The following is an 18101-nucleotide window of genomic DNA, read 5'->3' as shown; positions in this document are numbered from 1 at the left end:
TAGGACGCCTGTTGGAAGATCCCGAAGGTTTCCAAGGTTCATCCTCTTGGCCATAGCTGGATGAGTCTTCCTCACTATCAGATGGACAGGGCTCCTTCCTGTACAGAAATCATACTGAGGTTCCCTATGCTCCCTCCTGCTGTCATCTCCCATATGTACATTTTAACAGACTTCTTCGCGAACCTCTTTTCAGCGCATTCCCTCTTGTTCTGTCCTCATTAGAGATTAAAAAATAGCTTGCTACCATTCCATATTTAATAATCCTACTGAGACTTGATTCCATCGCCCCTAGTGGAAGCAAGGAGCTGTCAGTAAGGAACCAGCCTCCTCCCTGCCGGTCAGACCAGCCACACAGGAGGGTTTCTCTGCCACAGGATGAGTAAGGACACTGAAGTCCTTTCTGTCCAGCCTCTTTTCAAGGAGGAAAACAAGACCCCCAGAGACACAATTATGGACAATTAGAAAATTAGGCCGGGCATGGTAGCTCATGCCTGTAATCCCAGCACTCTGGGAGGTTGGGGCAGGCAGATGGCTTGAGCCCAGGAGTTCAAGACCAGCCTGGATGATGTGGTAAAAAACAGAAAAATTAGCTGGACATGCTGGTGCACACCTGTAGTCCCAGCTACTTGGGAGGCTGAGATGGGAGGATTGTCTAAGCCCAGGAGGTTGAGGCTGCAGTGAGCCATCATTACGCCACTGCACTCTGTAGTTTAGGCTACAGAATGAGACCCTGTCTCAAAAAAAGAAGAAAATTAGATCTCTGTCTCAGAGATCTAACAGGTAGAAAAGCATCTTTCTATCTATAGACTTAAAGGGAGGCAGATAATTAAAAGATGCCCAGATAAGCCTTCCTGACACCAAGTCCAGGCTTGTGAAGAGGGGATGTATAAAGCAATCATTGGAGATTCCTCAGTTTGGGGACTTATCACAGCCTGAGAGCCAGTCGGTTGCCAGGAGGAGGCTGCAAGGAGCCAAGATAAGGCTGGAGACAAGGTAAGCTCTATGGATTTGTAGAATCTAAGACCTACCCCTACAGTCTTCTTTATAACATCTTACCCTATCTAGCAGCAAAGACATGAGTACAGAAAAAGGCACTTTGAGAGCATTTTCCAACAAAAACACTTTATTCGTTTTCTTTCTCTATAGCTGCTTCCAAAGGTGACTCCCCCTGCAGCCTAGCCAGTCTGACCTCTCTCTCCATGCTTTCCACTTTTGCAGAACAACAAAACAACATTGGGATGAGATTCAACATTGGGATCTCCATTGGTGGGCAGCAGGGCTGGAATCTACTCTGGGGCACCCACCTTTAGGGACTGGCAAGTGGGGTCAGATGGTCCTGCTGCTCCCTACTGGCTACGACGTCGTTTCTTCCTTCTGCCTGTGGCAAAACTGTCACACCGCCTTTTACGAGGCTGTGAGGATCGAACTACTCCCAGAGCTAGGGGTTTCTCCCTGGGGACCCCAAGTTGAGCTCCTGAGTGGGATCTCTTTTCAGTAGGGGCTGGACCTCCAGCTAGAGCTCGCTTCCCAGACTTGGCAACGGGGCATGGAGGTTTGCTGGGGCCTTTTGCCCCGGGAGGGAGCAGGTGGGATGCTCTCTGGCTGCCCTGACCTGAGGCATGGTGAGGACTGAGAGGATGCCCCCTTGGTGAGAGGCTAAGTTTAGAGGCCAAGAGGTAAGCAAAGTTGGAGAGTTCCTCATCCTCTTCCTCTGCTTCCTTCTTCTTTTTCTCCTTTCCTTTGGCCCTATCTGCTGACCTGCGTGTTTTAGTAACAGAAGTCTCTCTCAGAACTATGGCGTCCCTGGTTCCCCATCTAGGGAAAGTGCTTCCAAGGCCTTGGTGAGATGAGGTTTTGGGGGTCCCAGTTGTGTAAGACTCCTGACTCTCTTGTAAAGGAGCAAGGTTTTTAGGCTTGGACAGGTCAGGATCCACCCTGCCTCCTCCTTGGGGGTCACAAGAATTAACATTCAATGGGCAGGTGTCCTTGCTGACCCTTAGTTGGAGGCCACAGTCATCTTTAACACCTAGTATGTTGACCGGTTCTATGGTTTCCAGCAGAGGAGAAAAGGAATTGCCTCTGCTCCCTGCCTCTTGGCTGGCTTCAGGCAAGGAGGAGGCATCCTCGGTCCCCATGATAAGGACACTGTCTTGGCATGTGGGCAGAAGGGTTTCTTTGGAAGACCCCAGTGTGGAACCGCCAATTCTGCTTTCCAGCAATGGGAAGCAGCCTCCTGCCCGCAGATCACTGGGGTCCCCTGTGGTTTCACGGCTCTGCTCTTGATTTTCTTTGGACCTCAAGGCTGGGCTGTTGGCCCTCAAAGGTCCTGGCAAGCTGCAATCGTTTCTCTTTTCTAGGGCAGCTGCCGCAACTGTGCCTCCACAAGGAATCACACTGCTCTCCATACCCCCAGGTACTATGGTTTCTCCAGGACCCAGGGAAATGCTGCTGCTGGAGCCCAGTGCCTGGCAGCCTTCCTGACACTCAGTTACACACGCCTCCGCTTGGAAGCTCTCTGTGACCTCCTCTATGTGTACGGGCAGCTCCAAGTCTACAGCAGCCATCTCACCGCTCAGCCAAAGTCCTGGGCTGAGAGAGACGTCGTCCCTGTCCCCAGCTGCTCTAGGAGAAGGATTCTGATCATAACTCTGAGCCATGGGGGTACCTCTGTCATCTCCCCACATGGCTCCTGCAGAGCCTTCCTGGGACACTGCTAAAGGCTCCTTCCCTTGAGGAAGCTCTGCACGGCCCCCCGTTTGTTGTCCTTTCTGCGATCCCAGGACCTGCTTTTCTAACCCTCGTCCCTGCAGAGGAGCCAGCTCTGCAAGTCCAGCATCCAAACTGGGAGTGCTGTCAGGCTGGAAGCCTTCCTGCCAACAAAGGGGCAGAGCCTCTGAAGTCCTATCAGCCACCAGGCAGCGCCCAGGCAGCCCTGCACCTCCTAGATGGCCATCTCGAAGTCGCGATACCTGGTTTATAACCTTCCCAGACCCTCTCCTCTCCATACCCAAGGGTCCCGGAGTTCCCTGGAGAGCTGCAGGCTCTGGCTGCAGGTCCCAGCTGCTGGGGGATGGCAGAGTGTTCCCATCCCTGTGCATCCCTCTGGGGCTCCCTAGGCCTTGCTCCTGCCCACCATGCACTTCTCTTGCCCGTTTTCCTGAAGAAGAAACCTTTCCAAGGCAAATGGTGCCCCCAGCCCCCTGAAGCCCAGGTGAGGGTCGAAGCCGCCCATCCCCATCTTCATCCTCATCAGAAACAGAAGGACTTGAGTCCAACTGAGCTCCACTGTAACTTGGAGGCGCCTCTGCATCTTCCTCCTCTTCTAAGGCCAAGAGTCGCTTCTGGACCAGCTGGAAGAAATGGACAAATAATCAGTGCTATACATGATTGTGAAAGAGGTGACTGAGTGGGTGGTACAAGATGGTATTTGGGCAGGGCAAGGAAGGCAAGCAAGTAGTTTAAGCGATGGTAGCAAAGACAGATACTGCAGCTCTTTCCCACCTCCTTGTGCCCTATTCCCATGCTGTGAGCCCTAACATTCTCATTTCCTGTGTTTCCATAGCCCTCTACCTACTGGTTCTGCACCTGAAACCCAGTCCTGAAGCTGTTCATCTCTAGAGCCATATCACCCTTGGCAGTGTAGGGTTAGATAAAATCTTGCAAGCTTCTTGTTCTCATATTTCCTATACCCCAGTTTTACCTGGGCAAGAGTGAGTCCTTCTTCTTGCTCTAGCTCCTCAATTAAGGCCAAGGGATCTCTCTGTTTTTCTGGGGACAGCAGATCTGCCAGAAATTGAGGGTGAATGACGGCCTCCACCTGGATAACAGAAGGAAAAGTGATGTAAGTCTGTAAGCAGGTAACCTGTGAAACAAGGGGCTTTAGAGAAGAAACCATGAGCTCCCCAACTGTCCCCTCTTACCCCTCCGGTATTGTAAACTGACCACCACCGGCTACACACATTCTCATGATGATGCATGCATACACATTACTCAGTTACCGAACAAAACCTAATTCCTACTACCTTGGACAAACCCCAGATCATTAGTTCCCGAGAGTACCCACCCCAAGGATCTGCTAGAAACCAGATGTGCAGGCCCAGCTCACCTTGGAGACAAAGACCTTCTGAGAACACAGCTCATTGATGTAGCTCAGGAGACCTGGATCTGGATACATGCCTTCCTCCTCCTGCTGCTGCCCTTCTTCCTCTTGTTTTCCGTCTGACTCCCCAGTGGCCAGTTGAGTCCCCACCAGCCCTTCCATGATGTCAATATACTCCTTTACAGCTTCTGGTGGGATCTCCTTGGGCGCCTCAGGAACAGGAGGTCTCTGGGCTTTACGCTGACGCCGGCGGGGGGCCTGTGCCTTGGAGGCTGCCTTCTTGGGAATGTACACTAAGGGAAGAGAGAGATAGGAGAATGGGAAGTAGCACAGAAACTGCAGCTTCTGCCTCCCAGCTCTGTGAGGCCAGCAATCTAGGTACATTGAAATGGTTCCAGGCTGGATTGGGCCAACCTAAAAAAGTACCAGCCATGGGAGATTTAGGATCTAGAGGGCCTAAGAATCACTGTATGAGGAATTTGGGAATCCCTGAAATTCCAAGAAACCCCCCCGATCCAGCCCCCATTTCTTAGGCAGATGAGGCATTATGTGCTGAATTTAGAGTCTTGGTGAGAGCAGTTAGTTTACTTGACCAACATCAATACCTAGTTCAGGGCAAAAGGAACCTGAGAACCCAGCCTCCTATGGGGTGGTCTGCTTGGAATATCAAATGCCACTCTCCAGAGGGAAAGCGGCAGAGCCTGGGCCATGCCTTCTCTAATCTGTGACTGGCTTCTGTACACCTCCCTTTGAGCCTTTGGCCCTCGGCTCCTGTCAAAATTGGGTAGCCTCACCTGGCTGCTGGCAAACCTCAGAGGCCAGGGGCCCTAGAGGATCAAGTTTCAAAGGGGCTGCAGGAGACAGGCCCAGAGAGCCATTCATCAGCTGTGAGTTCTGAATCTGCATCTCCTCAGCCTCAAACTCCATGAACCTGCAGAGGGTGAGAAAGGCATACGCAATGCTAAGAAGGAGACCAGACCCGTCAGAAATCCAGACGACAGTCAAGCATGGCTAAGAAAGGAAGTGCTCTCAGGCGGGCAAAGTCTGCCTAAGTCATGTCACCCAGGAGGGTGGTCACAGGTGGCTTAACCATATTTCCAGGGAAACCTCAGGAGCTCAGCACATAGTTCCTTCCCCTGTAGTCATCACTTAGGAAGCTTAAGAAAATGAATGGCCAGGTGGGGTGGCTCATGCCTATAAACCCAACACTTTGGGAGGCTGAGGTGGGCAGATTGCTTGGGCTCAAGAGTTTGAGACCAACCTGGGTAACACGGCAAAAACCCATCTCTACAAAAGATACAAAAAAATTAGCCAGGAGTGGTGACGTGCGTCTAGTCACAGCTATTGTGGGGCTGAGATGGGAGGATTGCTTGAGCTCAGGAGGTGAAGGCTGCAGTGAGCCCTGACAGTGCCAGTGCACTCCAGGATGGGCAACAGAGTGGGATCCTGCCTCAAAAAAATTTTTAAAAAGTAAAGTATGAGGACGGGTGCAATGGCTCATGCCTGTAATTCCAGCACTTTGGGAGGCCAAAGTGGGTGGATCATGAGGTCAGGAGTTCGAGACCAGCCTGGCCAACATAGTGAAACCCTGTCTCTACTAAAAATACACAAAATTAGCCTGATGTGGTGGTGGGCATCTGTAATCCCAACTACTCAGGAGGCTTAGGCAGGAGAATCACTTGAACCCAGGAGGCAGAGGTTGCAGTGAGCCGAGATTGCACCATTATACTCCAGCCCTGGCAACAGTGTTAGACTTTGTCTCAAAAAAAAAAAAAAAAAAAAAAAAATAAGAGGAAGAATGATCTAGAGCTTGTAAACTTCTCTTGGACAGAGCCAGGGCTTTCACTACTTTTTATTTATTTATTTATTTTGAGATGGAGTCTCACTCTGTCGCCCAGAATGGAGTGCAGTGGCGCAATCTTGGCTCACTGCAACCTCTGCCTCCCGGGTTCAAGTGATTCTCCTGCCTCAGTCTCCCGAGTAGCTGGGACTACAGGTGCATGCCACCATGCCTGTTTTTTTGTTTTTTTGGGGTTATTTTTGGATTTTTAGTAGCTAAGGGGTTTCACCGTGTTAGCCAGGATGGTCTCGATCTCCTGACCTCATGATCCGCCTGCCTCGCCCTACCAAAGTGCTGGGATTACAGGTGTGAGCCAACGTGCCTGGCCTCACTTCTTTTCCATACCTATCTCACCCAGCTTCATGGATTGTACACAGCAGTGCTTAATATACGCTTGTTTAATTTAATCAGGCCTATGCAACAGCCTGGTGGGATCTCACAGTGGGATCCTCCTCGAGACCTCATTTGCCCCTGCCTACAACCATAAAGAATTCAAGGCAGTTCCTGCCAGGAGACAAGGCTGAGATCCCAGAGTCCTGAGACTGGGATGGGGGTTCTTGGAAAGGTAAGTCTAGGAAGCACGGGTCCAAAAGGTTTTGGGAGGGAGCAAGTGGAAGCTAAGCCTGGAAAAATGCGTTCATTTTTCTGAGTTTTTTCTTTCTTTCTCTCCTTTCCTTCCTTCTATCCTTCCTTCCTTCCTTCCTTCTCTCTCTCTCTCTCTCTCTCTCTTTCTTGACTGAGTTTCGCTCTTGTTGCCGAGGCTGGAGTGCAATGCACAATCTCGGCTCATCGCAACCTCCACTTTCTGGGTTCAGGCGAGTCTCCTGCCTCAGCCTCCTGAGTAGCTAGGATTACAGGCATGCGCCACCACACCTGGCTAATTTTGTATTTTTAGTAGAGACGGGGTTTCTCCATGTTAGTCAGGCTGGTCTCGAACTCCCGACCTCAGGTCATCCACCCACCTCGGCCTCCCAAAGTGCTGGGATTACAGGCATGAGCTACCATGCCTGGCCTTTTTTTTTTTTCTTTCTTTTTTTTTTTTTTTTTTTTTTTTTTGAATCAAAGATATTACAGAGAAATAGAATAAGAGCCAGGAGACAACTTTGGGCATCCCGGACACTGGCTTTCCCTGGCTCTTCCAGAACCAGCCCCTCCCTGGGATAAAGGGGGAAAGGGATTTTCTGTGCCACTGTTTTCAATGGAGGAGCGGTCCTGAAGTTCTGTATCAATAGCCACTTGCTACCAAGTCAGTGGGAAGAAACAAGAACCTGCCTGGTAGAGCATACCTCTTCATTACTAGGTCCTTTCAGCATGAAATTGCTATACCCATTGGGGTCCAATCCCATCCTAAGATCTACACTATCAAGGCTCCTATACAGATTCAGGATCTGGTGACGGGGGAGCTTTCAAGAGGAAATACGATAGAAAAACCCAAGAGTCAAGGTGGTGGAGGAAGAAGCAAGGATCCAGGAAACCACCATCCTAGTCTACACCCCCCTCCCCACCCTGTTTTTCTTTCCTTTCTTTCTCTCTCTCTTTTTTTTTTTTTTTTTTTTTTTGAGATGAGGTCTTGCTATGTTGTCCAGGCTGGTCTTGAACTACTGGACCCAAACCATCCTCCCACCTTAGCCTCTCAAGTAGCTGGGACTACAAGCACACACCCAGCCTAACATCTTTTTTTTTTTTTGAAATGGAGTCTTGCTCTATCGTCCATGCTGGACAGCAGTGGCGTAATCTTGGCTCACAGCAACCTCCACCTCCCAGGTTCAAGCGATTCTCCTGCCTCAGCCTCCCGAGTAGCTGGGATTACAGGTACGTGCCACCATGCCCAGCTAATTTTTGTATTTTTTTTTTCCAGTAGAGACGGGGTTTCACCATGTTGGCCAGGCTGTTCTCGAACTCCTGACCTCAGGTGATCCACCCGCCTCAGCCTCCGAAAGTGGTGAGATTACAGGCGCGCGCCACCGTGCCCCGCCCCAACATAGCTTTTGATAATTGCCCCCACCTGAGCCTCTCAGCTGCCCCTACTGCTCTCAGCCCACAGCCTCCCTCAGGAGAATGAAAGTTCATCGAACTCACCTTTCCGCCATCTCATAAAAGATCATCCGGTCAAAGTTGCTGGTGTGCTCCCACTCCTGCACGGCCAATGGCAGTCCCTCCTCCAGGGTCATAGTGGGCTTCCGCCGGGCCAGGGAACGAAGCACTGGGCTAAAACCCCCATTGAGTCAGTCACATTCTGAAAGTGTGCTCCCATCCACCTGCCCTTACACCTGCCTCAATAACACATCCCCTGCCCCTCATCAAATCTATCGTGCCCCTCAGGCCCTGTCATGTCCCACTTCTGATTAGACTTACAGACACTCAACCTCCCATCCATTCATTTACCATACTCGCCCCTCTTCCTGTTGAAATTTACAACTAATATAAAATCAAACAGATAATTTTTCTCCCCACCTTTTAAAATCAACCGCAGCTACCACCCCTAATTCTCACAGTGCCATCCTCAATTAATTATTAGAAAGGGAGGACTCGTGCTGGGCGCGGTGGCTCATGCCTATAATCCCAGCACTTTGGGAGGCTGAGGCGGGTGGATCACGAGGTCAAGAGATCGAGATCATCTTGGCCCACATGGTGAAACCCCATCTCTACTAAAAATACAAAAATTAGCTACTTGGGAGGCTGAGGCAGGAGAATGGCTTGAACCTAGGAGGCAGAGGTTGCAGTGAGCCAAGATCGCACCACTGCACTCTAGCCTGGTGACAGAGCAAGACTCTGTCTCAAAAAACAAACAAACAAACAAACAAACAAAATGGAGGACTCATGTTATTAAATGAACGGGATTCGCTATAAAGTTACAGAGAAATTCGCTATTCTATTACAGAGAAATAGCGAGTAATAGAATAGTCCAGAGGCTCTTGGTTTTTTTTTTTTTTAAAGGCATTTGCTAACCCAAAGGAATCTCTAATTAAAGGTCGTGTGGTGTTTTTATTTATTGGTTTTTTAGTCTTTGTTTCCAGATACCCCCCACCCAGACAGTCAAATGCCAATACTAGACCCCCACTTCTAGAGGGCTCTTGAGCCCTTTCTAATCCAGAAGAAATCAAGAGCCCAGCCTAAAGTAAGGGCTTCATTTTTGCCTCTCTGACTTCCCTTGGAGTCCTCAGATATTATTAAGCATCAGAATCACCTGGGGAAGCTCATTATCACCAAACTGCCCCTCCCCAGGATCCCACAACTGAGCATTTTAGGAGCTTCCCAGGCTACAGTGGTCTGCCCTTTGTGGAAGAGCCGCTGGGTGTGAAGCACAAGCAGGCCAGGACCCGAAGCAAATGGATCCCATGCAAACCTTGAGAGCCCATACTGGTTCAAGATTTCGAAATGTAGCCTGCTAGGCTCCAAGAGCGAACTCAGGTCTGTCTTGAGAAAGCAGGGAGTCAGGAAGATGCTGTACATCTAGGACTTTGGGGGAACATCTTGATTCATTTGCTCCAGGTTCGGGGTAGATTCCAAGGGGGAGATTCCTTTAGGAGTTCAGCCACTGGAAGAGCACTATGTAAATTTGTTTAAAGTAATATAATGTGGTGTGTGTTATAGAGTGGCTTACACAAAACACTGAGGGCATAGGGCAGTTGAGAGGGACAGTGGGTCTGGGTGGGAAGGAAAGACTATTCCCCAGCTGAGCAAAGACTGTTTTGTAAACTCAGCAGCCTAGGACCCGGGGCTCCTTGGCTAAACATACACTCGCTTTTAAGCAAGGACGTTTTGACCTTTTGCGAGTTCTTTTCCTCTTCTGGATTGCCTTTTTATGATAATAATAAAATAGCTGACATTTAATGAAACATTCTCTGTGCCAAGGACTTCACATATATTAACCCATTTGATCTTCTCAGCAACTCTGTGAAGTAGGTAGAGTTTTCCCGCTTTTTAAATGAGAAAACGGAGGGCAAAGATGTTAAATGTCCCGCCCAGGATCACAAATCTAGTGAGTGGGAGAGCCGGAGAGCCCATGCCCTTGACCCCTAAGTAAGCTCCACCCACCACCCTATTTCAACGTGAATTCTCCTGAATAAAACGGGTGGAGGGAGCAGGGGGAGCAGCACACACACAGTCCTGTGCCTGGCCCCACACTTCCCCCTGCCAGCCAGGGCCCTGATTCAGGGTCCAGCACTCATCCTGGCTAGTTTGGATAGTTCTGACTCAATGTCAAAAGGTGGTAAAATAGAACGGGGGGGCGGGGTGGACCCTGGCACTTAGAGTGAGAGCCTAAGTTCCCATCACTGGTCTTTGGTTTATGGCAGGAGCCCTCTCTGAGCTTCAGTCTCTTATCTGTAAATGAAGATGACCAGAGAAAGGCTGGCCTGAACTCAGTGTTGTGAGGATCACTTAAGCTAAGACACCTGAAAGGTGGTTATCAACTAGGAAGTGGGTTAAGGGGCTGTTATTATTAATAACATGTTTTTCATTCTCAGAGCATGTCCATTGCCCTCATGACCTTCCCTCCAGTATTCCTAAATAGCCTAAACTACTACATTCACCCCGAAGTTCTCCTTATTTAAAAGCCCTAGAATAATTAATCTCAGGTCTCCCCACTTACATAAGAAAACAAGACAGAGCTTCTGTGTCAGGACTTTGGGGTAGGTGCCTCCGGGCCAAGGCTTTGTAACGCTGCCATCGACGGAAGTTCTCGTAAACGTCCTTGGAAATTTTGGAGCGGTCACCTAGTGAAGGCTTGGATAGAGTGGCCACAGGACCGCCTTCCCCGGTTGTCCCATGTAGCCCTGGCCAAGCTTTTTCCAGGGGCACAATGGGGACCAGTTGAGCAACTGGTGGTGGAGCCTGAAGTGGAAGGCCTGGAGGGCCCTCCTGGCTGACACCAACAGCCTTAGAGGGCAGAATGGTCTTCATATTAGATGCTGTCACAAATGGAGGTGCAGGACCCTCAAGACCCCCACAGGGAGTGCCCGGGGCAATCGAATTGAGGGCAGTCTGAGTAAGGATAAAGTTCTGAGTTTGAGAGGGCTCAGCTGATCCCCCTTCTGTCTTGACTTTGACAATGACCTTGCCAGCCCCAGCCCCACTGAGGCAAGGGCCCCCGTCCCCTGTCACCAACAGTGAGCTGGGGAAAGCAGAGAGCATCAGAGGGTCGTCTGGAGAGAATACTGAAGGCATGATGGGCTGTGGAGCTGGCTCCCCGGGTGGGTGGTCTGGTGGGCCAGAAGCTGGTGGGAGAAAGGGAAGTGCAGGCGATGGAGACGGGACAGCACTAGGTTTCATGCTCATATCCGGTCCCGGCAACGGAGATGCTGTTGAGACAAAGAAAAAGAAGAAATGGAGTAGGAGAAAAGAAGACCAGAGTTAACCATCTGAATTCCCCATTTTATTTTTATTTTTATTTTTATTTTTATTTTGTTTGAGACAGAGTCTCTCTCTGTCACCCAGGCTGGAGTGCAGTGGCGCGATCTCGGCTCACTGCAAGCTCCATCTCCCGGGTTCACGCCATTCTCCTGCCTCAGCCTCCCGAGTAGCTGGGACTACAGGTGCCCACCACCACGCCTGGCTAATTTTTTGTATTTTTAGTAGAGACGGGGTTTCACCGTGTTAGCCAGGATGGTCTCCATCTCCTGACCTCGTGATACTCCCTCCTCGGCCTCCCAAAGTGCTGGGATTACAGGCGAATTCCTGCTTTATTTTTAATTTTTTTTTTGTAGAGGCAGGGCACAGTGGCTCATGCCTGTAATCTCAGCACTTTGGGAGGCCAAGGTGGAAGGATCGCTTGACTCCAGGAGTTTGAGACCAGCCTGGGCATCATGGCAAAACCCTGTCTCTACTAAAAATACAAAAATAAGCCAAGTGCACTGGCATGCACCTGTAATCCCAACTACTTGGGGGGGCTGGGGTGGGAGGATCACTTGAGCCCAAGAAGTCGAGGCTGCAGTGAGCTGAGATTGCGCCTCTGCACTCCAGCCTGGGTGACAAATGAAAACTCTGTCTCCAAACAAACAAACAAAACTGTAGAGACGGGGTCTCACTATGTTGCCTAGGCTAGGCTCAGACTCCTGGCCTCAAGTGATCCTCCTGCCTCAGCCTTCCAAAGTGCAGAGATAACAGGTATGAGCCACCACACCTCATCTGAGTTCCTCTTTAGACTCGAAGACTCAAAGCACTGATTCTCAACAGGTGAAAGAGGGGATAAGGATGGGGAACTTGTGTAGTTGGCAAATGTCCCCCAAGTGATTTTGATCTTCCTCCTCGTTGAGAATGACTGCATTAAAGAAGCTGCTGCTTTTTCAACAAGACACACAGACCCGTCTGCCAAGAAGAGACAAGCCTGAGCCATCGCTGCCTCTAAAGTGTTGCTTTTTCTTTCTTTCTTTCTTTTTAGATGGAGTCTTTCTGTGTCACCCAGGCTGGAGTGCAGTGGCACGATCTTAGCTCACTGCAACCTCTGCCTCCCAGGTTCAAGTGATTCTCCTGCCTCAGCCCCTCAAGTAGCTGGGATTACAGACGTGAACCACCACATCCGGCTAATGTTTGTATTTTTAGTAGATACAGGGTTTATGCCATGTTGGCCAGGCTGGTCTCAAAAACCTGACCTCAGGTGATCCACCTGCTTCGGCCTCCTAAAGTGTTGGGATTACGGGCGTGAGCCACTGCACCCGGCCCCCCTAAGTGCTTCTCTAAGAAAATTCCTGGCAGACCTCTCCAGCCTCTCCGTAGGCTGTTTACTAAGATACAGAATTGGGTTGACACCTGCTCTGCAGGGAAAACAGCCCACAGCGGCCTCCGTGCAGTAAGGGAACTAGTCCACGGTAAGCTCCAGCCCCTCTCGAGGCATCCATAAGGCCTTTGAGAAGGAGGCACTTTCAAAAATATGACTGGCTCATTCCCTCCTCCTTTTCCTTTTCCTGTTGCTTCTTATAAATCTCTCTTAACCTAAAACAACAGAAGAAAGATTCAATCTATAAGCAGGAGCATGAGCCCATGAAGCTCAGACATCCTGTAACACATTCCACCCAGCATTCCACGTACATCCCCTATGCTCACCTATTCCAAACCAGAGACTCAAACCACCTGAACCCTGCTTCTCCCAGCTGCTCTGTGGCCTCTGCCACCACGCACAGAAGTACTGTTCCCAGGAGAGGATATGTGGATTGGATGTTTGGTTCCCAGAAATTTTGTTGTATAACAGCCAGGAATAATTAGAGAGGATTAGATAAGGACAAGGAAATGAGTGAAGGGAGGGCGGTGTGGGGAGAGAGGTTTCCAGATCTTTAAGTAACTGCTGGATGTGTTTGGCGATGCAGACTATCTGTGGCCCTTCTGCTTGGAGCTCCTAACATCAGAAATTTAGGGCTCACTAGGAATGAGGCACTGAGCTAGGTGCTAAGGACAGGACAATGAAGTCCTTCATTGTCACTGGTTCCAGCTGGGGAGGGGCTATGTGGACTCTAGTCAAAGAGACCAAGGATAAGTATACAAATGTGTACTTAATCAGAACCTATGTCTCCTAGGACTTTTTTTTTTTTTCCCCGAGACAGAGTCTCTGTCACCGAGGCTGGAGTGCAGTGGCGCGATTTCAGCTCACTGCAACCTCTGCTGCCTCCTGGGTTCAAGCGATTCTCCTGCCTCAGCCTCCCCAGTAGCTGGGATTACAGGCGGGCGCCAACACACCCAGCTAATTTTTGTATTTTTAGTAGAGATGGGGTTTCACCATGTTGGCCAGGCTGGTCTTGAACTCCTGACCTCAAGTGATCTACCTCCCTCGGCCTCCCAAAGTGCTGAGATTACAGGCGCTTGAGGTCAGGAGTTAGACACCAGCCTGGCCAACTTGGTGAAACCCCGTCTCTCTAAAAATACAAAAATTAGCTGGGTGTGGTGGTGGGCGCCGGTATCCCAGCTGCTCAGGAAGCTGAGGAAAGAGAATTGCTTGAATTCGGGAGGCAGACTTTGCAGTGAGCTAGCATCACACCACTGCACTCCAGCGTAAGCAACACAGTGAGACTCCATCTCAAACAAAAAAATAAAACAGAAAAACAACAGCAGAATATCACCTGCTTAAATCTCCTCCCCCTTACAAAAAATATTACACTGTCAAACTAACAACACCCAACTTCTGCATTCTGACCATGGCACACAAGCAAACTCAGATTCAAACTCATTTCAGCCACAGAGCAAAGGGCTGAGGGTATGTCGCTGAGTACAGAACACAATGAAAGGGGCCTGAAGGCCTGAGATCCATAAAAGGAAGAAAAACTAAGAGCATCTCGGTGAAGCCCCAGCTCTCATCCTGGCTGTAATGACCCACCTCTCTGGCCCGGATGAATCCGGAAAAACTGCTTCCTGAACTCAAAGCGAAGCCACCTCTAGGGCTGGAAGGAGCCGTGAGGCTCTGAGCAGAGGCAGGATTTTTCTTTTTTTTTTCTTTTTGAGACCGAGTTTCGCTCTTGTTGCCTAGGCTAGAGTGCAATGACACAATCTTGGCTCACCACAACCTCTGCCTCTCAGGTTCACGGGATTCTCCTGCCTCAGCCTCCCGAGTAGCTGAGATTACAGGCATGCGCCACCATGCCCGGCTTTTTTTTTTTTGTAGTTTTAGTAGAGATGGGGTTTCTCCATGTTGGTCAGGCTGGTCTTGAACTCCTGACCTCAGGTGATCCGCCCGCCTCGGCCTCCCAAAGTGCTGGGATTACAGGCATGAGCCACCGTGCCCGGCCAGAGTAGAGGCAGTTTATAATACATTCCAGCCTAGTTTTCAGGAAGGCATTTCTCTGCAACGGATAACTACAGATTATGTTTTCCCGCTAAAGTCCTTCCCACCTTACCCTCCCATCCTCCATCCTCCACATCCCATTCCCCTCATAGGCTCAAGCATGGCAAAATCCTAGAATAGGCTCCAGTTGCCTGAAAGAGACAGATGAATGAACGTGGGCATTCCCCCTTGAAACCTCTCGGTGCCAGTCCTAAGACACATACCTCTGATCCCCTCTCCCACCACAAGAACACACGCTGACGTGCCCCCTGTTCAAGAGAATCAAGTTGCTAATTGCCATCCATTCTCTATACTCAGCATGTGTCCTCGGAGACACCTTGATCTGCCCTTAAGGAGGTCCTCTTCCTTCCCCGGCCCCTAGTCTTAATGGTACAGTCTCCTTCTCTAGCCTCCCCAAGTGGGATACCTTTGATGGGGTGTAGCACCTCACATTCCTTTAGGTCAGCCCAAAGAGCTTGTCCCAAAGGATTTGAGCAGGTACCAGAAATCCTCCTCACCACCTAAAGACTTACCTCCATCTGAAGCCATCCTCTCAGCTTTGGGCACTAACCGTGGCTGTCTGGAAGCCTCCAGAATGAGGCAGTCAGGTCCAGGACCCAGAGTAACCTGGCTCCAAGTAGGTGCACAGGGATCCAAGGAAGGGAAGGTAAAGATCAGATCAAACAGAACTAGAATATGGAACTCAAGGCAGTCTGCTGTGGGGGAGGGGAGAGGGAAAAGTGGGGTGAGGGTGGGGAGAGATATTCCATGAAGGGTTCTAGTAACTACGCAAAAACCAGGAATTCCCTTCAAACTACAGTTTGGCAACACAACTGATGTTCGCCCTTTAGGGCTATTTGTAAATTCTTTCTCAGATTCCCAACACATTACAGTTTTGAGTTTGGTTCCCTATACTTCAATTCTTCACCAACATATCTCATTTTGTGTCCTTCCATCCCAGCCAGTTCTGTAACTGACTTCCTATTAACAGCAGGTCGATGGTAGACCCCTGACTTAATCCAATGATGGCTATATTTTCTGAACTAAATTCAGACCACATTGGTCTGTATACTTAAGGATCAAGGGAACTAAAGTCTAAAATTAGAATTGTCAGATGATCCAAGGTGCTCGATTGCTGTGTGCACATCATTTCCTTGGAAAGCTGTCCAATCTACTAGCATAGGCTCTGTACTCCACAGAAGCCTTACCCTTTGCTGAAAAGCCTCACTAAATAAAAAAGCTGCCATGCAGTTTAAAACCTCAAGAGTAGAAAGTCCTTCGTTTTGTTAAATTATTTTGGTTTAAATTTTAAAAATAAAATGTATCTGCTAAGGTTCCTGGTGACTATTTCAGGCCAGTAATTCCCAGACCATCCTCTACAGCCACAGCTTCATCCAAACGTGGATTTCCCCCAAAAGACCTTCCCTGGGGTTCATGGCGTCTTTCTTGCTTTCTCTGAGATATCTTTTCTCTTTTCTAAAGACTCTTTCATTAATAAGACCTGAAGGCTGAAATCATCCTTTTCCTTTCTAACAAAATTAACTACTTAGACATACTTTTTTTTTTTTTTTTTTTTTTTGAGACAGAGTCTTGCTTTGTCGCCCAGGTTGGAGTGCAGTGGCATGATCTCTGCTCACTGCAAGCTCTGCCTCCCGGGTTCACACCATTCTCCTGCCTCAGCCTCCTGAGTAGCTGGGACTACAGGCGCCCGCCACCACACCCGGCTAATTTTTCTATTTTTAGTAGAGACGGGATTTCACTGTGTTAGCCAGGATGGTCTCGATCTCCTGACCTCATGATCCACCCACCTCAGCCTCCCAAAGTGCTGGGATTAGAGGTATGAGCCACCGCGCCCGGCCTTTAAAAAATTTTTAACAGGTAATACATTAGCAAGGTTCAAAAATCAAACTACAAAATAAAATACATAGCAATAAGTCTGCCTCCCACCCCTTACCCCTTTCTCCTGTAACTAGGTTCTCTATCTCAGAGGAAACCAGTATCATCTGTTTCTTGTGAATAATTGCAGAGATTTTTTCTTCAACTACAAGTAAATACAAACCATATCTTTTTTTTTTTTTTGGGACAGGGTCTCTTGCTCTGTCACCCAAGCTGGAGACCAGTGGCGTGATCTCAGCTCACTGCAACCTCCGCCTCCCGGGTTCAAGCGATTCTCCTGCCTCAGCCTCCCGAGTAGCTGGGACTACAGGTGACCGCCAGCACGTCCCGCTAATTTTTGTATTTTTATTAGTAAAGACGGGGTTTCACCATATTGGCCAGGCTGGTCTTGAACTCCTGACCTTGTGATCCACCTGTCTCGGCCTCTCAAAGTGCTGGGATTACAGGCCTGAGCTACTGCACCCGGTCACAAACCATATTCTTTTTTTCAGACGGAGTGCCACTCTGTCACCCAGGCTGGTGTGCAGTGGCGCTATCTCAGCTCGCTGCAACCTCTGCCTCCCCGGCTCAAATGACTCTCCTGCCTCAGCCTCTGAAGTGGCTGGGACTACAGGCGCCCACCACCACACTCAGCTAATTTTTTCTGTATTTTTAGTAGAGACGGGGTTTCGCCAGATTGGCCAGGCTGGTCTCGAACTCTTGACCTTGTGATCCGCCCGCCTCAGCCTCCCAAAGTGTTGAGATTACAGGCGTGAGCCAACGCGCCCGGCCAAACCATATTCTAAAAAAAAAAAAACCTTGCAGGTTTTTCTGGTTACACAACATATATGCCAACGCTTTTGTCATTATAAATAAGGCGTAATGATGATCTTTGTAATTATATTTTGGTTCTCATTTTCATTTCTTTAAACGAATAAGGAGAACTTCTATATTCTTTAAAAAATTGTAAAATCTCCTAGAAGGTGCACTTTATTACGCTATTATTAGCTACTCACCACTATAAGAAAGAGCGCTGAATTTGCGGTAGGGACCTAAGTTTAAATCTTGGTTCGACCGCTGAAACATACTTCGTTTCATAAAATAACTTTACGCTATTTTCGCTTTACGGAATATTGATACTCAACATGCATTCTTTACCGCCAACGCTTTGAAATGGAGCAGGGAAACTGGATGTAAAAGAGGGGAGGGAAGAAAACCTCTTCCTTCTTCCCTAGGGCAAAGGGGCTCTGAATCCTGGAGCCCTTGTTTCTTCAGGCACTGGAAACTCACTGCTCCTGAAATGGGTGTGTATCTTGAGATAAAGACAAGCTTCTATACGTCAATGTTCTATCCACATCCATCCCTACCCCCCTCTAGCGCCGTGTACCTAGCACACAGTAGGCACACTCCACGTGTTTTAGCCTGCAAAGTTGCAAGTGTGGCCCCCCAAGCCAAGCCCTGCCCTCGTGCGCCCCCTTCTGGCTAGCTGAAAATAAGGCAAAAATTGACTACATTTTCCGGCGTGCCAGGAGAGAGAC

General features: G+C 49.2%; 1 protein-coding gene across 2 annotated transcripts; it reads right to left on the bottom strand.

The window, feature by feature from the left end:
• Positions 1 to 1105: 1105 nt before the first annotated feature.
• On the bottom strand, positions 1106 to 18099 carry NUTM1 (NUT midline carcinoma family member 1). Of its 2 annotated transcripts, none has more exons than XM_050797542.1 (7): positions 17580 to 18099; positions 10534 to 11242; positions 8019 to 8147; positions 4894 to 5030; positions 4106 to 4392; positions 3701 to 3817; positions 1106 to 3350 (listed from the first exon to the last, which is right to left on the bottom strand). In XM_050797542.1, the coding sequence occupies exons 1-7, from the start codon at positions 17659 to 17661 to the stop codon at positions 1347 to 1349; spliced, it is 3465 nt and encodes a 1154-aa protein (XP_050653499.1). In that variant the 5' UTR covers positions 17662 to 18099; the 3' UTR covers positions 1106 to 1346. The 2 variants fall into 2 exon arrangements, with proteins under 2 accessions (XP_050653499.1, XP_050653500.1); XM_050797543.1 differs by lacking the exon at positions 17580 to 18099 and adding an exon at positions 15222 to 15401.
• Positions 18100 to 18101: the final 2 nt, after the last annotated feature.

This window comes from Macaca thibetana, chromosome 7, assembly GCF_024542745.1.
Source record: "Macaca thibetana thibetana isolate TM-01 chromosome 7, ASM2454274v1, whole genome shotgun sequence".
Taxonomy (NCBI): Eukaryota; Metazoa; Chordata; class Mammalia; order Primates; family Cercopithecidae; genus Macaca; species Macaca thibetana.
This window is presented reverse-complemented; position numbering and strand designations above follow the sequence as displayed.